Raw genomic sequence first — 21638 nt, 5'->3', positions numbered from 1 at the left:
TAATTCTCTTATACTGCCTTCATATTAACTCATTTTTTGCTTTTTAAATAACTTATTTTAGCATTGCACTCAACAAACAAATCTTCCCTAACAAAAAAAGTAACTTCAAGAGCCAAGCTGCATTATATTTCTTCACGTCAATATAGTGGCACCCGGGCTGCCAGTGTGAGACCCATGTTGTAGAGGGTAATTTTGTTTCTAAATAGGAAAAAGGTTGTTGGGAAGAGATTACAGGGATTTAACAGTGTGGGGAAAAGAAGGTGCAAAAATCCAAAACAAAGACACCAGACAGTACAGACCGATACAGACACAAGACAGTGCAGACACAACAGTGCAATAGAAAAGTGCAGAAAGAAAAAGTATTGTGGAAAAAAACGGATAAAAACGGGTTCATGCGCGCTGATGTGCAACAGCCCACCAAACTGAGCTGAAACCTGCACAGAAAACAGCTGTTTTCAGGGTTTCAACATCTGGCTGTTGTTATTTTTTCTTTACTTTGTGACTTGCCGGATGTCGAGCTGTGCGGCCTCCAGCTTTACGCACTCAGCAGGACGAGTTCTGGAGAATCACGTGGTGAGTGTGAGTGGGCGTGTGCAACGGAAGTTCGCGTCCTCGTTCTTGAGGCAAGAATTAACAGCCAGATCAGAAGGCTGGAGGTCGCTTGTGATTTTTGTCCTGCTTTCACCTGTCCGACAAAGAGCCACCCACCAAGGTAAGTCATGATTTCTGCGCAAAGAAACAACTTTAGTTCTATTGCGGGCAGCCTTGTGCGCAGCTTATGGCCCACTTTTCCTCCAAAATGTGCGCGATCCTGATTTTTAGAAGTAGGTAATTGTCTGATAAAAGCTGTTAAAAAGGCAAATGTAAATAAATGAAAATCCTCGGTTCTTGAAGTTGCTGCGGTGTTGTTGCATTTCTTGGAAATCCCCTCCGATTATATTAAAGAGCGGGGCAAAACTTTCCAGTGAGCTCAGTTACATTATATTTACCGATAGCTGGCGACATCAATACGCCACCACAATCGCTTTGCATTACATAAACACATAAAACTAATCAGGTCATCATTACTCACACCTCACTTTGGTGCTGTGCTTATTCGAATTATTTTGAGATTTCCACGTTCTCTGTGTCCACAGACATTCCCTTTGGCTGATAAATAAGATAAATATAACTGCATGGGAGTTTAAGTCAGCTTTTAAGGACTAAGAAAACTGTCAGTGTGATCACTTTTGAAACTGCACTTGTTATTCACTTGTTACAGCATGTGATCTGACGATTGGCGGTACACATTTTCAGTGAGCGTCAGTCATATTTGTATGATTATATATGGTTATAGTCATGGCTGCCCTCTTGGCCAGGCCACACGTAAAAACAGATTTTTAATCTATATAAAACTTTATCTTAAATTACTCTAGCGTAAGATGTATTTCTGTTAATAAAATGGAGGAAAATAACGGTAAAGACTCCTATCACATCTGTGGACCAATCAGAGGCCCTGAACTCGTAAAAAGAGGTTCGTGTCTTTGTGACTGCAGATGGCTCAGTGGCAGGCCCTTCTGAAACTGGACTCTGCACTCCAGAGCCGGGTCTGCCAGCTGTACGAGAGAAGATTTCCCAAAGAGATTCGCCACTATCTGAGCACCTGGATCGAGAACCAGGACTGGTAAGACGGGGCTGGATGCAGGAGCAGGGAAAATAGTTATGGTCTAAGATTAAAGAGCTTTAACTTAATAATATAGTAAGTTGTACAGTATGATGTAAGGAAGATTGTGAAATCGTAAATTGTTTTTCAGCACATGCAAACAGATGCAGTCCTGTAGTTAAATCTTCTGTTTCTCTGCATTAGGGATTCGGCAGCTGTGGACGAGCACAGAGCCAGAACCTGTTTCCAGGCTCTCCTGGTGTTTCTAGAAGAGCAGTGGTATCGTTCTGTTCAGGAGAACAATATTCTGCAGGGGCCAGATTTTTCCAGGATGAAGGACTACCTGCTGGTAGAACAGATATGATGCTCTGTGCAGAAAAAAATTTTATTATTTGAAAATGCACTTCCAGTAATGATTTGCGTGGTTCTTTCTGCTCCTTAGGGGCATTTCGAGGGTGAGCCGCTGAAATTGGCCCTAATTCTGTCTGAATGCCTGAAGGAGGAAAAGCAAATTCTGGCTTCGGTCTCTCAGCCTCAGGTCAGTTAAATGCTGTTCTAATGAAGAGCCTGGTTTCATTCCTAAGTCATATTTACACAGACAGGTCTGTCCCAAGGTCACTGCAGTTAACCAAAAGTAGATATGAAAAGATTTTAGTAGAATCATAACTTTGATGCACACTAACTGTAAACATGTGCCTGGGTTGCTTATAGAGAGAGTTACAATTAACGGCAGAAATACATTTTCCCGGACCAGTGAGTAGGTGGAACTGTAAAAATTGCTCATGCTAACAGAAAACGTAGCATTGTGAGTCATAGCAAAGCAAATATGGCAACACGTTAGAGCGAAACTGTGATCACAACCAGAGGAAAGGAAAAGTAAATATAAATTTTAATTATAAATAAATATTTGATAATAATTGCAAACATGTGACAGAACCTTCTTGTTTTTGTCAGAGTTGCAATAATTCAAGCATGCAACAAAGCTGGAGCGAGTTGGACGACAAAGTCAATGAACTGAAGCAACAGACTTTGGTAAGATTACTGGGATTTTATTTTCAGCCTTCCAAGAAGGATAAATGTTTTCCTCTTGGTTTTTAAACCAATGCACTTTTACTCTAATGTAGGAGACCAAGAAGGAAATCAAGACACTGGAGGGTCTGAATGAAAAACTGGACTATATTCTGATGGCCTGGCAAAATAAAGGTACGATAGCACGACCACATACTGTATATAAAAGATGGACATAGTCGCCATGCCATTACCTACTGGTTTTTGAAGTGTGGACGACATTAAATTATTAATTTTAGCAGTGTGATTAGTAATAAAATCCTAGAAATTTCACTAATCAAAACTGAGGCCGTAACTCAACACAGCCCTTGCCCATCGTTAAAAAGGCACAAACACTGCAGTGACTCAAGTTATTTGAGCGGAAGCCCAGCAGACATCTGACAGTTACCGATGCCTCTGTCACCTGTCAAACTGGCCATGCCCTTCAAAGTAGGGAAGGAGGGAAGTATCTGCAAAGATTAAACCTGTTTTTTGTAACAGGCTGAAAACAAGGTGATGTTGTGGCGTAAATTTGGGCATTTTAATATGGGAGTCTATGGGGACTCTGACTCACTGTCAGAGTCAACCTCAAGTGGCCACTAGTTCAGTCCCATTTGTCAGCCCAGGAGTTGCTTGGCAGGATTGGCAGGTCTGGTTTGTCACTCAGTTGTTTTTGACACAAGTGTCTTGTCTTCCTTTTCCAGTGGAGGAGCACACTGATATGACCCAGTCCCAACATATTGTTGATCAGGCATGTCAGAAACATGCAGTCTCCATAACACAAAGAAAGGAGGTATGATAAATAATAATAATATGGTGCATCTGGTGAAGTGAGTGGGTGTGCTGGGATGTGCCAAAGGGTGGGTCTCTACAACAACTAGTCTAAATGGATAAACCACATTCATTTTGATATTTTGTGCAATTATTATGAAAGCTTCATAGAAAATGTTCATGTCATAGATTTCTTTCATGATTGTTTGCATAGAAATCTAGAAACAAACTGGTTGGGGCAGTTTAGTAGAAACATCTATTATTTGCTATTGGTCTGTTCTACTTCATGTTTCAAATTACATAATACATAATTACCTAATCCTAGCATGAAATGTAAAACTAGGTCGCAGTAACATTACAAAACTGTAATTGTAAATGTTTTTACAGCATAAATGTGACATCGCATTTACACTGTACTGTAACGTTACTGCTGCATTGTGACCATGGAGCAATGTTGTCACGGCGTCATGTTGATGTTGGCAGCTTGCCAAATCATGACTAAATGCAACATTGTTTTTCTGGGGAAATATTTTTGAGCAAAAACATAGGTGGAAATGCCTTGCACTGATTGGTTGAACAAACCAGCAACCTATAGGCAGTAGGACTAAGTCAACTTTGCGTAGCAGTCTTCCCCTTTCAGACGTTGCCATTTGAAATGCAAATAAGTCATATAAGCTGATACAGCCAACAGCAACATAGATGACAGCTCTCAGAGTTATACTCATAGAACCTTGGGTTACGGTGGGTAACCTTTCCTTAACTGTTATTTTGCTGTGTTCAGATTTTATTGCGGGCTGTGAGAGATCATGTCTGCACTGGTCAGATGGTGAAACCTCTTCCCTCTCTTATGCGCACATATGAATCTTTTCTTTTTTTGTCTTGCAGATTGTGCTGCATCAGTTGGTTAACATTTTAAAGCAGACAGAAAAGGTTGTGGCGACTCTCACTGATGTGGAGCTGCCAGAGTGGAAGCGCAGGCAGCAGTTGGCCTGCATTGGAAGTCAAGATGACACCAGTCTGGACCACCTGGACAAGTGGTTAGAGCTCATTTGTTCTGCTCACCTTTGCATGTCTAAGAGAATCTGTTTTTCCTCTGACTTTTTACACTCAGCACTTGTGCCTGTTTTATTCTGTGTGCAGGTTTTCGACTGTCGCCGAAGTGCTGCTAGGAGTCTGCGAACAGCTGAAGAAACTTCAAGACCAGAACAGCAAATACAGCAGCACTGACCCTGCCTTCTGCCTCCCTACTTCAATCCCAGAAATGGAGAAATTTGGGCTGTCCTTGTTAATAAAACTAGTCACAAAGTGAGTCACTCTTTTTTTACATGTATAGACACACACACACTGATGCACCAACAGTATGAATAGTGACATGTTCTGTTGTGGTCTGGCATTGCAGCGCTCTGGTGGTGGAGAAACAGCCCGTCATGCAGAAATTTCCACAGCGTCCTCTGATACTGAAGACCGGGGTGCAGTTCAGTATCACAGTGAGGTAAGCATGCACTGACTTTATACACGTGTATGTCTGAGAAACCCAAATGTCAGCTGGGACTTCATGTCACTCACCGCTTCAATGTAATGGGAGTATGTAATCAGTTCCTTTTGTTTGTCTGTCTGTTTGTTAGCAGTTTAATGTTGGGGGAAAACGGGGTCAAATGTGAAAATCAGTGAAAACTTTATATTGCCCACAGTTTTCTGTGGCCTTTACACAGTTTAGGGTCAGGTCTGATCCCCAAAACTAAAACATTTCTTTATTAAACTGACGTTCATCTTATTTTGACTGCAGTTTTCTCTCTGAGGTCTCAGATGGACCTCATTAGGTATACTTTCCTTTTACCTGCTAATTATTCTTACAGACAAACTGTTTCTTAACAAGCACAGGAGTTAGCAGCTACGTTTTGAGATGAGACATTTTGACTGAAAGCAGTTTATGAGCTTACTTAGACCTTTTTACGTGTTTACTGGGCCCAAAATAACCAGTGCTAAACTAAAAAAAACATAAAGAAATGTCTTTTCTCTTTTCAGGTTCCTGGCAAACATCCCTGAATTCAAATGCAGGTTCAGAGTCAAACCTGTATTTGACAAGTAAGTGAAAGAAAAGCTGGTCTGAAAGAGTGGCATAGAGTTCAGATGGAAATATTTATTTTTTGAACTTTTATTTTAAAAAGACCTTTTTTAAATTTTAAACCTTTTGTCTTTTTTCTCCCCACCAAAATAAGGGATGTTGCAGAAGCCAAGACAGTGAAAGGGTAGGTAGACTAAAATCTGAAATATACATTTATGAAAGTTTATATTTCTGTAATAAATGAGTACTGATGCTTTTTGTACTTGTCGCAGGTTCCGTCTCTTTGATTTCAACAGAGACGACTGTAAGGTGTTGGACGAGGACACAGATGGAGGCTTGATGGCAGAATTTGGGCACATGGTATGAAAATCCTCAACGTTAACAAAGCTTTATGTTTAACCATTGTGCATTCATATGTTCTTTTATACAGTACAGCTTGTAGTTTCTTATAAAAAAATTATATTTTTTCAGTCGCTCAAGGAAAGAAAATCAAGAAGCAAAAGCTCATCTGCGGTAAGAGAAGTTTATTTTAAATTGTCTTTTTTCACATGAGCATTTATGAGCATTACTATACTGTACACGTTTCAGTAGTATGTAGTCCTATAAATCTTGATGGAAAATCTTGAGGGTAAGCAGAGGTAAATACTAGAGACGTGAGCTGCTGCCTTACTCATGTTACTTTCTTTCTTTTCCCTTAGAACCATCTGGTAGTCACTGAAGAGCTGCACATCATCAAGTTTGTGACAGAGTTTCAGTACGCAGGACAAACGTGCAACATCGAGGTAAGCAGCATGAACTTCAGCTTTGATGGCGTTCTCTAGTCCTGATCTTTAAAAATGGTTGCTGTGGTGGAGGGTTTGTACTTTTATTGACTGGTTTCCTCCTCTGCTGTCGGTCCAGGCCAGCTCCTTGCCCGTGGTCGTCATCTCCAGCACGAATCAAGTCCCCAATGCCTGGGCCTCCATCATGTGGTGGAACATGGTGTCCACCAGTGAACCTTGGGTAAAATTTTGTCACAGCCAACAAACACTAGTAACATCTGTTAAGACAAGTCAGGAAACTTCATTGTGGTTCTGTGACTTTTCCCTTTAGGACCTGTCACTGTTCCTGAATCCTCCTCCTCTCACCTGGGAGCAGCTGTCACAGGTGCTGAGCTGGCAGTTTTTGACCGTTGGCAAACGAGGGCTCGATGAAATGCAGCTCTTCATGCTAAGAGACAAAATTATGGGTAAGTAAATAAAATCTAAGCTAATTTTTTGCAATTACTTTTTAAAAAGACATTTATATTTCATTTGCGTTGTTGATGGGAGTTAATTTTAGAGCTCATTTTAGTTATTAAGCTGTGTATATAAAGATATATCTTGCATATTGTGTGTAGTCTTAAAAGCCTGACGTTTCTGTATATTTTTTGGTTTTGAAAAACAATATCACTAAGGATCAAAGTAAAAAAAATATTTACTTGCATGTTTAAAAAATGTATATTTTTATATAAAATCAGTACTGACCAGTACAAAAATAGTTTTTCGCATTTTGGAAATCACTATTATTTTTACTGAAATGATACAATTAGCATGCAAAGCAGATTGTTAGCATAGATTAGCATGGAAAATACATTATTAGCTTGTAGCATACAGTAAAAAGCAGAGTACATAGTTGGCTTAGCACAAAATACAAAGTAGCTTAGCCCTGATGTGCAAACATTTGAACGTGCACATGAAGAATAAAAAATATGTGCACAGGTAAAAACAAACAAACAAATAGTGCAATGATTACGCATGTACTATACTATCTAATATTAAAATTTATAAATACTATAAAACACTTTATGGTAATGTGTTTGTTTGTTTGTTTGTTTTTGTTTTTTTTTAAATGTAACAGTTGGTGCTGCTGCAGATGATGATGATCCTGTGTTCTGGAGCAGCTTCTCCAAGGTGGGTCTTAAGATAAGTTCCTGTAGTTTCCTTGAGTCTGACAGCAAGCACACAGGGGCTTGACTCTTTGTTTTCCTGTGAGGCAGAACGAAAATGCCTGGATCTGGATCGATGGCATCCTCGATTTAATCAAGAAACACTTGGTGGATCTTTGGCGTGATGGGTACGACTTCACACTGACATCCAAACTTAGATTAGCAACATTTCTTAAAGTTGTATTACAGTCATATACGGATGATGTGCTAATGTGGAAGGGTGTGGCGTTTCCTGTGTGCGACTTTCAGATCCATCATGGGGTTCGTGAGCAGGGAGAGGACACGCCTCCTGCTGCAGGAAAAAAAGGCCGGTACTTTTCTGATCCGGTTCAGTGAGAGCAGCAGAGACGGCGCCGTCACCTTCAGCTGGGTCGACCACTCCAACGATGGTATGTTTCTGAGTCTGTCTTCACTGAGCCCACTGAGGACAATTTAAATAACTCTGCTGGAGGAAATAGAATAGTTATAATTATGTATTCACTATAAAGTATATTTACCTTAAATTGTGTGTTTGCTGACTGCAGTGGTTTGTCCTGCTTTGTATTGATATGTGTTTTTCCCCCTGTAGAGCCTCATGTGCATGCAGTACAGCCATACACCAAGAAAGAGCTGTTGGTGTTACCTCTGCCAGATATCATTTACCGCTACAGTCTGGCATCCCAGCGAAGCAGAAATCCCCTGGTCTATCTTTACCCCGACATCCCCAAAGACACCGCCTTCGGACGCTACAAATCCCCCGGTATCACCTCTCACATCACTTCCTCCATGAAAATTACAACTAAATAAATAAATAAATAAAAATCCTGTAGAAAACAGTGAATATAAATTTTGTCTGGTACTCTGTCATAAGATAAAGATAAACTCTGTCATAAAGTGTTTACCATTTCAAATAATGTTGAGATGATCCAGTTTACTTTCTGTGTAATGAGCTCAATCCTATCTGTCCACCCAGAAACATCAGAACCTTCAGGGGATGGATATCACCGCAGAATACCTTCTTTTATATCAAAGTAAGTAACAGTAACAAAAATGCTTCTGCAGTGTGTCTGAATTTAATTTTTATTCATTATTACAATCTTTTTTTTGTTTGTTTTTGTACAGCGATCCTACGCCACCTCCTTCTCCACCCAATGAGATCCACATGATGGAAATGGACAATGACCTGGAAAGAAGTGTAGGTTTATTATTTCTTTTTAGGTTTATTTTCCCGCAGCCCTTTTAAATAGACTTAATTCGTTGGGATCTGGATCTCGTTAAAGATCTGGTTTAAGAACAGCTTATTTACCATTTAGCTGTAGCCTGTTGAAAACATGAATACTAAAAGTGACGTACGACAGAAGATCCCAACGATCACACAGTAATTTTCCCTCACCAACACTGTATCTGTACCTCCAGTGATAATTTCAAAATTTACAGGTTGTCTTTAATGAGCCCGCTTTGTGCCGTGTTCAAACAGCCATTTCTTTTATTTGCATAAAAGACCACAAGAAAAAAATATGTTTAAAGGAGACTAAGGCTACATTCACACTGCAGGTCTTAATGCTCAATTCCGATTTTTTTTTTTGATCAAATCCGATTTTTTTTTTTTTTGTCTGGTTGTTCACACTAAAAATAAAATGTGACAGCAAACACGCTCTAGTGTGAACCGTTCACGGCCCTCAAAGCGGCCCGCATGCGTAAAAGAAGACGTCACACACGACGCGCTCTGTTTAGACCCAGACCAAACAGTATTGTTTGACTGATGGCCTTAATATAAAGACTTGTTTCGGACTTTACGTTTCCCAATTTTGCTTTAAGTTATAAAGTTATTTTGTTATTTACATATGGCCTAATAATGATCCTTATTGCTGTTTTAGAGAGGATTTGTGCTGTTCAAACTGTCATACCATGATCGGATATGGGTCGCATAGGGTCAGAAAAGTCGGATTTGATGCGCTTTTGCCTGCAGTGTGAACGTAGCCTAAATGTTCTCTCTCTGTTGCAAGTAAATCACAACACATCGAATGCATCACATCACATGCATCACCTTCTGAGTATCTCCAGGTTTAAACCCTATCCCTTTCCTGCTGCAGCTAACTTAAACTAAACCTTCTGTGTTTCACTGCAGGCCAGCTTGAGTGAATTCCTCTCTTTTATTGTCGACTCGCCTGCTCCAGTCGTGTCCTGGGAATCTCAGCTGGACATCTGCCCAACTTTAGCTTCGTTACAGACATCATCGCCTGAAAACCTCTTTGTCGATCAGTTTAGTTTCAGCTAAAATCTGCTGGATTGCTGATCACACGCTGCACTTTGCTGGAAAAGAAAAGCTGTACTGTAAAAATAGCAACAATCAATGTGTATGAGATTTTAATTCAAAGTTTGTATTCACATTCTGTTTTTCTTACTGTGCTGTATATTTGGTATATTTAGTTTTTTTTTTTTTTGACACTGTAATTTTTATTGATAGTTTTGTCACAGTTTAAACATAGACATGTTTTGCATTACAGGAGAAATAACCATGCAAGCACACAGTCAAAACAAAACAGAACTAAAGCGAACAGAAGGTGTGGGTGCCAATTCTAATCAACTACCGTATGCATGCCTGCCTTTGCTCAGCAGCATACATACTCCAGCTTATATATGTACTTTTATACAGGCATGCATCAATAGATATACAGAGTCATAGACCTTAAATGTTTTGTTCGTTCATTAATTTTCCTTGGTGCCATACAATGTCCACTTCTCCCACTTAGCAACGAAAATATCTTCCTTTAATCTGAGAATGTAAGTCATTTTTTCCATTGCATAGATTTCTCCAACAATATTTAACCAGTCTCGTGATGAAGGCGGAGCCAGTTTGTACCAGTTTCTTGTTATAGCTTTCTTTGCAGCTATCAATAGGATTTTTGTCAAATACAAGTCGTCGTACAGAACATACTCTCTAATATTCCCAAGATATACAGTTTTAAAATTGTGTGGTAATTGGTAGCCCAAGATATTGCCTATTACAAGACTCACGTTCTTCCAAAAATTATGCAGTTTCAGGCACTCCCAAAACACGTGCGTATGATGTGCTTCCATGTTACCACATCTTCTCCAGCATGGCAAACTGTCTTGAGTCTGTTTACTTTTGATTTTTGGTGTAATAAAGAATCGAGTAAGGTGTTTCCACCCAAATTCTCTCCAGCATCTTGAGTTAGTCGTTGTGTTCTGGGTTTCACACATACCTAACCATTCCTCAGTTGAGATATCAGTTTTTATTTCCTGCTCCCATTTCTTTTTTATGTATTCAGTTGATGTTGCCGTGTTCTCTCTTAGATTTTTATATAGTACAGAAATCTCCTTGAATTGGAGGCCCCTGTATGATTTAATTATACAATTCAGGATGCCATAAGACGTACGCGAACTTCGTATTTCCTTTGAAAAGTAGTCTCTGAGTTGCAGGTACCGGTAAAAATTGGTTTTCTCTAGACTATACCGATCTTTTAAATCTTGAAAACTCATCAAATGGCCATCTTTCATTACTGTACAAATCGCTGTTATTCCTTTTTGTTCCCACTTCCTGAATCCTGGGTCGTGAGCACTCAGTATATCACCAACAACATAGGCAGCCCAGTTTAACATCTTAACCTCCCTTTCCAACTTACTTTGTTTAACTAGGCCAAACCATATCTCTAGAGTGTGGGATGTTATAGGATCAAGGAAATGCTGTAAGGTTTTCTTAAGTTGCTCATTTCCAAGAAAAGTCTGGACTGGGACATCCCGTACTTTTATTTCAATATCTTTCCATTTAGCATTAAAGTTCTGATCACACCACTTTATCGCCGGTCTGGTTTGGGCCGCATGATAGTAATCTTTTAGATTAGGGAGTCCCACACCACCCTGCTTCCTAGATAGTTGTAATGTTGTGTATTTTATTCTAGGCCTTTTACCATTCCATACAAATCTAGAGATGAGCCTATCCCAGTCCTTGAATTTTTCCACTGGGATCTTAACTGGCAGAGATTGGAAAAGGTACAATAACCGTGGGAGGACACTCATTTTTATTGTTGTGATTCTTGCACTAAAGTCTAGTGTAAGAGTTGACCATCGGTTTAGATCGTGTTTAATCTGAGTGGTCAGCCTATCATAATTTGTTTTAAAAAGGTCACTCAATTGTTTAGTCACGGTTACACCCAAGTATTTCATTTGTTTTGCAGTCCAGTTCAGTCTAAACTTATTTTTAACCTCTTCAGATGGCAAATAGTTGAAAGCCAGTATCTGAGTTTTGGTCACATTAATTTTGTACCCCGAATGTTCAGCAAAGATATTAATTACATTAAACATTGGAATTAAAGTTTGGTTTGGATTTTCTAGGTAGAGTATGATATCATCTGCAAATAAGCTGATGATGTGGTCTTCCCCTTTAATACTTATTCCTCTCACCTCCTCACTTTGTCGGATGGCCTGTGCCAGGGGTTCAATATATAGAGTGAAGAGAAGAGGTGAGAGGCAACAACCCTGACGGGTACCCCTCTCGAGAGAGATTTGCTCCGTTAGGCTGCCATTGATTCTAATTCGAGCTGTAGGAGATTGGTAAATAGATTTGATACACATCACAGCACCGTCATCAAAACCAAACCTTTCAAGCACGGCATATAGGAAGTTCCAATCTACACTGTCGAAAGCCTTCTCTGCATCCAGGCTTACTAGGGCCGCACTGCCCTTTTTTGTTTGTATCGAGTTAACTATTTGGAGGGTCCTTCTTATACTATCTTGAGTTCTACGTCCTGAGATAAAGCCAGTTTGGTCTTCATTAATTAAGTCTGTCATAATTGCTCCATATCGCTTAGCGATTATAGATGTGTATATTTTGTAGTCCACATTAAGAACCGATATGGGTCTGTAGTTGTTACAATATTCGGTGTCTTTTCCCTCTTTAGGGATTACTGAGATAATCGCCTCTCTCCATGAGGGAGGTGTTACACCCTCCGCAAGGGTATGATTGAATGATGATTGAAGCATTGGTATCAACTCCTCCTTAAAGTTCTTGTACCACTCTGAGGGGAACCCATCGGCCCCCGGTGATTTATTAGCTTTCAGACTGGAAATTGCTCTAGATATTTCTTCATGACTGATGGGGGCAGTCAGTTTGCTGTTTTGCTGCGTACCAATACGTGGTAAGTCTAGGAAGTTAAGAAAAGCAGTTTTCTCATCTTTATTTGAGGAACATGGTTGTTTATACAAGTTTTCGTAATATTTCTTAAATGTTTCTTCTATTGCTTCCTGGGTATACTGCAAGTTATTTGTAGATAGGTCTCTAATCTTGTGAATCGTATTAACAGCTTGCTGCTGTCTAAGACGCCGTGCTATCAGTCTAGCTTCCTTTGGGCCATTCTCATAATAATCCTGTTTCAAAAATCTAAGTTTTTTTTCCACTTCTTCAGTCAATATATTGTCAATTTCCTTTTTTAGTGTTTTAATTCTGCCTTGGAGCTGAACATTCCAAGTTGTTCGGTATAATATTTCTGTGTTTTTCAATTCCTCCACCTGGCTTAGGTACAGGGCCTTCCTCATTTGGTGTTGTTTTGAAGTTATAGCAATAAGCTTCCCTCTGAGCACAGCTTTGAATGCATCCCAAAACACCGTTGGGCTAATTTCTTCAGTGGAGTTTTCCTCTATGTATTGCTTTATATCTTTCTTGATTTGGTCTTTCGTTTCTTTATTATTCAGACAGCTCAGATTTAACCTCCAACAGGTATTTCTACGCCTACTATTTAGATTTAGCTTTAAATGAATGGCACAGTGATCAGCAATATCTGCCACTCCAATTGTGCATTCAGTTACTCTGTGTAGATCCCATCTGTTCATTAAGACATAGTCAATTCTTGAGTAAGTGTTGTGAGTCTTTGAGTAGTGTGTATACTCCTTATCCAGTGGGTGGTGTTCCCTCCATACATCTACCATTCCATGCTCCTTCATAAATGTATTAACCATTCTCGCCAGGCTGTTTTTGCTTCTATTTGTGCTTGTTGTATCAATTCTATGGTCGAATACCACATTAAAGTCTCCTGCACACAGCACAATCCCTTCAGATTCTGACATGACTGTAGTAAGTAGAGTCTTCACATTTTGTTGGTTGCTCTCAGGGGGAATATAGAGATTGATTAGTGTCACCGCCTCCCCTTCTAGTTTACCTCTTACAATAATGTATCTCCCCTCACTGTCCCGAATTTCTTTAGAACATTCAAAATTAACTGAATTTTTAATAAGTATTGCTACCCCCCTTTTACGACTTTTCTTGCAAGTACTATAGTAAGAATTTCTGTACCCAAATTTCTTCAATTTATCATGCTCTTCCTGCGACAAATGTGTTTCCTGAAGATATATTACATTGGCATTAAGCTTTCTCATTTTGAGTATCACTTTGCTTCTTTTAATTGGGTTATTCATCCCATTGACATTCATTGACACCAGCGTTATATTCCTCATCTTTTCACTGTTAAGTTTTGCTTTATTTTTGGCTTATCACTATCATAGCATCCCACACTAACTCTAAGAACTTGGAACAAGATAACAAGAAACTTAAGAGAAACTGAAAATACGTATTTCTTACCCACAGCGTCCCTGTGGTTCGTGGGGTATATCCCTTTCAGATTAGGGGCCCCCGTGAGATCCAACATAGGTTCCTTAAGAAAAAAGAAAAAAAAAAGAAAAGAAAACCTACCACTTTCCGGTCTACCTTGCCTTGAAAAGTAACAGAGTAATGAACCTTTAGTTTCAGAGTTCTACTGTTCAGTCATTTCCACCGGATTCAAATGTTTGTATCCTCACTTATAAGTTCTCGGTGTTAGATCGCTGCCATCCCAATGCATTTTGCAGTCGCTCCTCCAGCATCGTGCTTTCCCCGCTCCGCTGCGGCACCTCCACCTGTATTCCTCTCCTCCTTAGCTCCTCCGCCGCCGCCCGGCCACTGTCATATGTCCTGGCGCCGCTCTCCCAGTGGATCCTGATTCTGGTCAGAGGCGTCTGGAAGCGAATTCCTCTCTCTTTTAAGGCTTTCTTAATTCCAGCGTATTCCTTCCTCTTTTGAACCACGTCGGCAGCGTAGTCATGATCAAAGAAAAGCTGCTTATCCTGATGTACAACCTTTTTCTTCCACGCTGCCTTCAGCACCATCTCCTTGGTTGAGAACTGAAGAAAATTAACCACCACCGATCGCGGAGGTTTTTCTGGTCCGGGTTTTGGCACCAGAGCTCTGTGCGCCCGCTGAATATTTAGAGCAGAATCCGGCGGGAGCGAAAGCTCAGCTCTCAACAAGTCCTCCACACACTGCAGCACAGTTTCCTTCAGAGCCCTCTTTTAGGCCGAAAATGCGAATGTTGTTCCGTCGGCTACGGCCTTCCAAGTCAGCCAGTTTCGTCTGAATATTCCGTTGTTGCTGAAGCGACTGGATTAGAGCGTCTTTTGCGGCCAAATTCCACCTTTCCATCTCTTCCAGTCTTTCCTCAGCTTCTTCGAGTCTGGTCTCATGGCTAGCTAGCTCGTTCGCAGTTTCTGCCAGCTTTGTATTAATGTCTTTCTTGAAGCTGTCGAATTCGTCCTTCATTTCTTGTGTGATGTCTTTCTTAAACGTGGCAAACTCGGTTTTAAACTCTGCTTTAAGTGAGTGAATTTCCTTAATGATGTCCTGGAAGTCTGCGTGAGGGTGGCTAGCTACATCTCCTTCCATCTGCTCGCCTTGCACGCTGTTCTCGGACATGTCTGCGTTGCCCCCTCTTACCAGCTCCACTTGTTTCACAAAATCCTTAATGTTTCCTTGTCTTTTTGACCTTCTTCCACCTTCCATGGCATTTATTACACGGTTTAGCGGTGGAAATATTCGAATTCTGGTTCTCTTTCGAGTTTTGACCGGGAGCTGCAGGTTTATGCTGCCATCTTCCTTACGTCCCCCTAGTGGTCCCCGGTATATTTAGTTTTAATAAAATAAGTGACTGGATGACTGTGCACCCCGACTGTTGCTCTGTGGCTGCTCTGGGATCACGGTCCTCCTCTGACACTGAATTGAATAAGTGGTTAAGTCAACTGATGGGTGGATGAATTCCAGGGCCGAGAAAACCCGCATGGCCTCTTGGTCTTGTTTTGAAAACAAAATTTCCATCAGATGTTTGTCTAGTCCTGACTGGCAAACTGAAGACACTGACAACTTGTCAGTCACAAGTCATTAAATAATACACACTCTTTTAAGTTATTAACTAAGTTTCTAAACTACAGATTAAGATTATAAACTCACCAGAATCCTGTTTACAGAGGTCACAAGTGAAGGATATAAAAAAAACAACAACAGCAATAGAATAATATTAAACACAAAGTGAACCCGTCTTCCTTCATTAAATAGGTTCTTTTAGATGTTAAGGAGGAATTGACTTAACCAGGCTGGCGGAGAATGAAGACAACCGGACACCTGCTGCAGATGGGGAATCAGTGAACTTTTATTGAGACAGAGACAACCTCTCAACACAGCTCACATCAGGAGATTCCTAATATTTGCTGTGAGGATGGGTATATATTCTCTAAAACTTACAGGAGGGGGTTGTGAGGAAAGTGCTGCATTAGCAGAAAAACAACTCCATAAAAGGAAAGCGGCCTTGGGTGTTCTAGTCTCTTCGCTTGCAGATATCTTTCACCTGCAGGATGAGGCGATCGCTTCTTATCGCTCTCAAGGCCAAAGTCGTGAGCACATTTTTATTACACAGTTGCACAGTAACTTTAAAGCTGAACAATATTTAAAGCTGAATAATGTTTGATCAGATTATATTTTCTTCAAATCCCCCTTTTGACCCATCTTAAATGGGTCAACACACAAAAATAAATAACATTCAAAGGAACACAGAGACGTGTCGAAGCCTGGCTCGAAAAACTCCTCGGGTCTTATCATTTGTCTTTATCTGTCATTGCAGATGAGGAGAAAAGAGTCCAGGCACCACCCTGCCCAGGGGTCGGCTGCAAGCAGTCTCGGTTCCCGACGAAAGCAGTAACAGCTGTCCTGCACACAAGGGTACAACGAGTTAGTGCAACCAGGGTAGTGACACAAAATTAACAGTTCCTGTAACTCAGCAACCAAAAAGCATAAGTAATGATAAAAATGTGGAGAGTACAGAGTATACTATAATAATGAGAGATATAAACGTGAAAATGTGAAAGGATAAATCAACCGTAAAATAAACTCAGAACGGTAACTGCTAAGGACATTCAAAAGTCAATATTGTAAAACTGGAGAGGAAGTGGTGGGCAAGACCCTAGGGGCTACATTTGTCAGATTGGGACTGTCAGAAGGGGGCGAAGCTTTTGAACTTGAAGGTGTCAGAAGTGTCGGGGGCCCTTCACAGATCAGGATTATGCCAATGGGAATGAGACCCAGGGCCAGGAAGCAAACAAAGACGCAACATCTTTGCCTGCCTGTCATTTCAGGGGGAAAGGGCCAAGACATGTTTACTTAGCTTGGATGTCGTCTAATAGAGGATGATGGGGCACAGAAAGGTGGTCCAGTTCCCCCCACCTCGCCAAGGGCGTGTTCTAGGAGTTAAAGAGCAACAACCTGCAATCTGTACCAAAAAATCTTCATAGTCCCACCGGAAAATCATAAGAGTAATAAACGATTCAGCTCAACAGACAAGTATCATGTTCAGGTTTCTCCAATCATTAAATCACTATTATTGCCACAATTTGCTTTATTCACCCTTTGGGCAATGTTATTCCAAGAGAGAGAGAGAGAGAGAGAGAGAGAGAGAGAGAGAGAGAGAGAGAGAGAGAGAGAGAGAGAGAGAGAGAGAGAGAGAGAGAGAGAGAGAGAGAGAGAGAGAGAGAGCGAGAGAGAGCCCCTAATGGCCAGTTAGTGGGCTCTAGGTCAAACTGTCCCCAAATTTGTTATTTGTTATTATTACTTGTTTTCATGTCACTTGTCTGTTTTCTACTGCACCCCTCTCACCAAAGCAAAGCAAACATTAGCAGCACATTGACCGTAGTCAGGCATCCTCATTCCATAGGTGCTATAAAACATTTCCTGTAAAAGAATCACAGTTTTCAAGACAGGGTGTGTCTCCCCCAACACTCTCACCAGAATACAGTGTAATAGCATCCCCAACTCCTAACCCATAAACACCGTTTCTTCACACATCCGCCCAGAAATCCTGTAATAGAAAAACATTAAAACTGTAACCCTGTAGGGAAGAAAATGTAAATGGTAACGCTGCGCAGTTACCTCTGTAAGCAACACAAGACACAAAAATGGCATTTACAGGTTCACTCATCCTCGAATATTTTGTCATCCTTCTACTCCTGTAAAAGAAACCCACATAAATTCATCCACCCTTTTATCCTATCTAGGTGGAGGTGGTTAACCTTGAGTCATGGTCAAGTCTTGTCATCTTTTACCAGTCAGTCCGTTTGTTTTTATTCCCAGTCTTTCATCCATTCATCCGTTCTTTGCTGATAGTGAAACCTGTCGTCGCATCTAGTTTCCACACTCAGCAAAATGACGTCATCTCAAAAAGAAACAAGAACTTGAGTTTGGATTACCTCGCTGAATCCTTTTTTAAACAGGGACTCTCGTTTCTAATTGTCCCCACAAGTGTTTCCTCCAGAACCCATTTCAATGCGGAGAAACTCACTTACAACAATTTTCTCGCCGACGTGTAATGCTTGTAATTTCCGATGTGCAGATCTGCTTAAAGAAAAGATTCACAAACAAAAATCAGTAAACATAAAACAAAATAAAATGAAAAATAACAAAAACAAAATGCAGACGCCCGGGTCTTAGGACTTGTCACTGAATATTCTTCCCATCAATAAAAATACCAACCTAAACCTACACAGAGTCAAATCAACACCACCTCAACCTTTTCATATTCATAAACCTATATGTTTTGCGTTCGTGAAACAAAATTGAACCATTAAGTAAGTTGAGCTCTTGAAATGTTTTAATTCTCTTAATTCTGCCAGTTTATTTCAACACTTATTCAATGACTTTTATTCAACTGCTACTTGGTCACTCGACTTTTACCTGTTCAAATTGCCTAGGGTTCAACAAAGTCTAGATCCCCGTTTTCATGAAACTTGAACGGTGTACGATGATTTACTTACAGTAATTTAGAATCATCACTCAACCTAGCTCTACTACTGGCACTGCGTGACTTTTCTCACACTGGAAACCAGAATTTAGTACAGAACTTTAATGCCTCAGGCAATCGCGTTCAAGGGCTGCCCCCCCTTCTCTTCTTCTTTGTCCGTGTGTTCCTCCTTTATTAAATCTCCATCACAATGACGTGGCGCTCTGAAATAAAACTCACACTGTTAATTCCTCGTTTTCACTCTGCACCACTGCTCAGAGTGTTTTCTTTTCTTTTTAGTGTAGAGTAAACAATTAAGTCGAGGCCTTAAGCCCCAGATATCTCGCACGGGCATCATTTTCATAACCAAACCGCTCCGGACTCTGCTCCCCAGACCACACAAATGCCCCCTGGGCTTATTATTATAGCAAATTCTGTATTTGACTTTGTTGTGTGCAGCATTGAGCCTTTGTCAGTAAAGCATTCTTCATTGCAGCAGCTGGAGCATTGTGTGTCACTTCTTAGTAAATTAAATCAACATTTTGATTTTAGTGCATGGGTATGTATCAGTTTTTACTCCCTCAACAAGTGCATAAGTGTTCATGTGTGTGTTTCCCTTCATTCTAAGTAGGCGCATGCAGAAGTGTGTGTTCGTGTGTTGGTATATGTTTGTGTTCATCACCTTCCTGTTCTGTAGTTTAGGTAAACCAGCGGCCTGACGCATGGCCTAGGGTCCTCCCCTCCTCTTTGGGTCTGTTTTCATCCGTTGTTGCAGCTGCCTGCATCTTCTCCTTGTACCTTGACCCTTTTGCTTCTGTATGGTCTCCACGGCCTTCTGCAGCTCTGCTGTTCGGCTCTTCTCAGAGGTCAGCATCCTTCTGCTCACCGTCCCTTTTCCTCCGGGCTTAATGCGCGTCTCGTCACAGCTCTGTCAGCTGACGCAGCCTGGGAATTTCCCCCGTGTAATGAAACGGGCTTTAGGTTTAGTGCTCTCCGTCTCTGCTGCATGAGATCACTCTTTTGCAGCACTGTTGACATCCTCAAGTTGTTGTTGTGAGTCCAGCTGCTGTGGCCTTCAGGGGTCAAAGGGTCAAAGATGGTCGCGGAGAGGGCAACGATGGTAGAGGGGAGGGTAGGAGTCCAGGTCAGCTTCGGCTCTCAGAAAAAACAAAAACAAAACAAAACAGGCGAACAGGAAAATGATGTTGTGTTGGCTGTGCTGTGTTGGCTGTGTTATCCCGAGAGGGGAGAAACAACGAGATCTCGTCTCCCCCCTTTTTTGTTTTTGTTTTTTTTTTTTTTGTTCACCATATAATCAACTCATAACCCCTCAAGTTGACAGGACAACACAGGTACGTGTTAAAATTCTTAAGATCCTGTTTAGAAACCTAAAAAGGAATTTCCTATCATTCAGTAGTCATTTGTCTTAAACAATCAACAAAAACATGTCCCAAGTCGACCCTTTTAACCACTAAATTTGTCGTGTCCTCACTTAATCCTCCGACCAGTGTCTTTGTCTTTTGACGTTACGTTGTTGTCCTGCAACCCAAAGCGTTTAATTGTCAGTAATGTATAAACTATATCATTTAAAAACAGGTGTATGTTAAGTGTCGCTACTTTAACCTTGCATGTACGTGCACATGTATGTAAGCTGTTTCTTCATTGCATGTATGGGTGCGTCTGTATATGGGTTACTTTAACTTTTTCTCAAACGAGGCATGTCTCTAACACGCACATGTGTCTGTTCCTCACCCTTCTCATATCTTTCTCTGGTTGTGTGTGGTTTTATTTGTTTCAGTGATTTACCAGGAACATCTTTTCCTTTTCTCCATGTCTTCCGCCAGAGGTTAACACTGGTGAGATTCAGGGACACAGCACCCAGAGCAGTTCAGCGAGAAAAACCCGCCTCAAACTACATTCTCTCTTTTTTGTTTTACCGGGAGGGGTGAGGACAACTCTGGTGTCCAGCCGTGAATTTTAGCCAAAGCTTGGCCTGTCTTCTGCTGCCGTACTCAGGCTTCCAGGTTAAGAAAAAACACCTGTATGAAGACACTAAACATACATTTAGTATTTGTATAAACATAACTGCCTAAATCATTGAACTCTTGAGGAGGGTGTATTTCAGAATCAGAATCAAAATCAAAAACTTTATTGTCATTGTCATGAGACCGACGACATTAAGAATGGTCCCCGATCATTGCATCATCCCTAGTAATATCAAATATAAAAAACAATAAAATTCAATCAATAAAATAGATAGAATACTTAAAATACTAAGTATTCCCACCGTCATGCTTCAGACCGTGCATAGATTAACACAAGAGTGGCATGGTGGACATTTTTGTAGTATTCAGATGTGTTATTGCAGTTGGATAACAGCTGTGTTTGAGTCTATTAGTCCTTGCTCTGATTGCCCTGTACCGTCTGCCTTAGGGCAACAGTTCGAACAGGGAGTGGCCAGGATGTGAGGTGTCTTTTATGATGTTTTGGGCCTTTTTAAAACAGCGGGCGTTGTTTGACTCTTTACTAACTTTAAAACCCCACCATAACAATTTCTCACTGACAAACTTCTATGCATCCATTTAAACATGCGAAGCCAGCACAAAATCACACACATACCCCTACAGCAAAGCTTTAACATAACCACAATGCAACTCCTCCCTTAAACGGGAGAAATCACCCTGAATCAACCAACTCTATATAAAACGTCAAACAAAGATAAACCACAAACATTTCTACACTTCTGTGTCTTCCACGCAGCACAATAGGCAGAAAAACACCGATTACTCACAGTCTACAACAAAAGAAAAACCTGCTCTTTTCACAACTCTCACAGCTAAAGTCAAAACTCTTACCCAGTGCCTCTGAAATAATAAAAAATCACCAAATACTCGATTACTCTTTTCACTCGCTCCCTCTCACTCCCTTCTTCCTCATACAGCATACACGCTCGCTCCCGCGGACCCGCTCGGCCCCGCGGGCTCACTCGGCCCCCACCTTTTTCCTCTCACAGAGACAGAGAGAGAGACCCTTTTCCTTTTTTTTTTTTTTATTTCTCCAGCACCCATACACACACAGAAT

General features: G+C 40.8%; 1 protein-coding gene across 1 annotated transcript; it reads left to right on the top strand.

The window, feature by feature from the left end:
* Window positions 1–582: 582 nt before the first annotated feature.
* Window positions 583–10656, top strand: LOC147311967 (signal transducer and activator of transcription 1-like). The gene is made up of 24 exons (XM_086267631.1): window positions 583–712; window positions 1536–1663; window positions 1847–1991; window positions 2085–2180; window positions 2597–2674; window positions 2767–2845; window positions 3394–3482; window positions 4346–4497; window positions 4601–4765; window positions 4860–4952; window positions 5486–5545; window positions 5680–5709; window positions 5798–5885; window positions 5997–6038; window positions 6224–6307; window positions 6426–6527; window positions 6618–6753; window positions 7404–7456; window positions 7543–7619; window positions 7741–7880; window positions 8060–8230; window positions 8444–8501; window positions 8593–8665; window positions 9599–10656. Exons 2-24 carry the CDS (start codon window positions 1536–1538, stop codon window positions 9746–9748), a joined length of 2289 nt encoding a protein of 762 aa, XP_086123757.1. The 5' UTR covers window positions 583–712; the 3' UTR covers window positions 9749–10656.
* The last annotated feature ends 10982 nt before the right edge of the window (window positions 10657–21638 follow it).

This window comes from Aulonocara sp. 'chitande type north' Nkhata Bay, linkage group LG16 (assembly GCF_057382095.1).
Source record: "Aulonocara sp. 'chitande type north' Nkhata Bay isolate Kocher_YH1m ecotype deep benthic linkage group LG16, A_spYH_male_GT1.1, whole genome shotgun sequence".
Taxonomy (NCBI): domain Eukaryota; kingdom Metazoa; phylum Chordata; class Actinopteri; order Cichliformes; family Cichlidae; genus Aulonocara; species Aulonocara sp. 'chitande type north' Nkhata Bay.
Note: the sequence above shows the minus strand (reverse complement) of the source record. Positions and strands in the feature narration are given on the sequence as shown.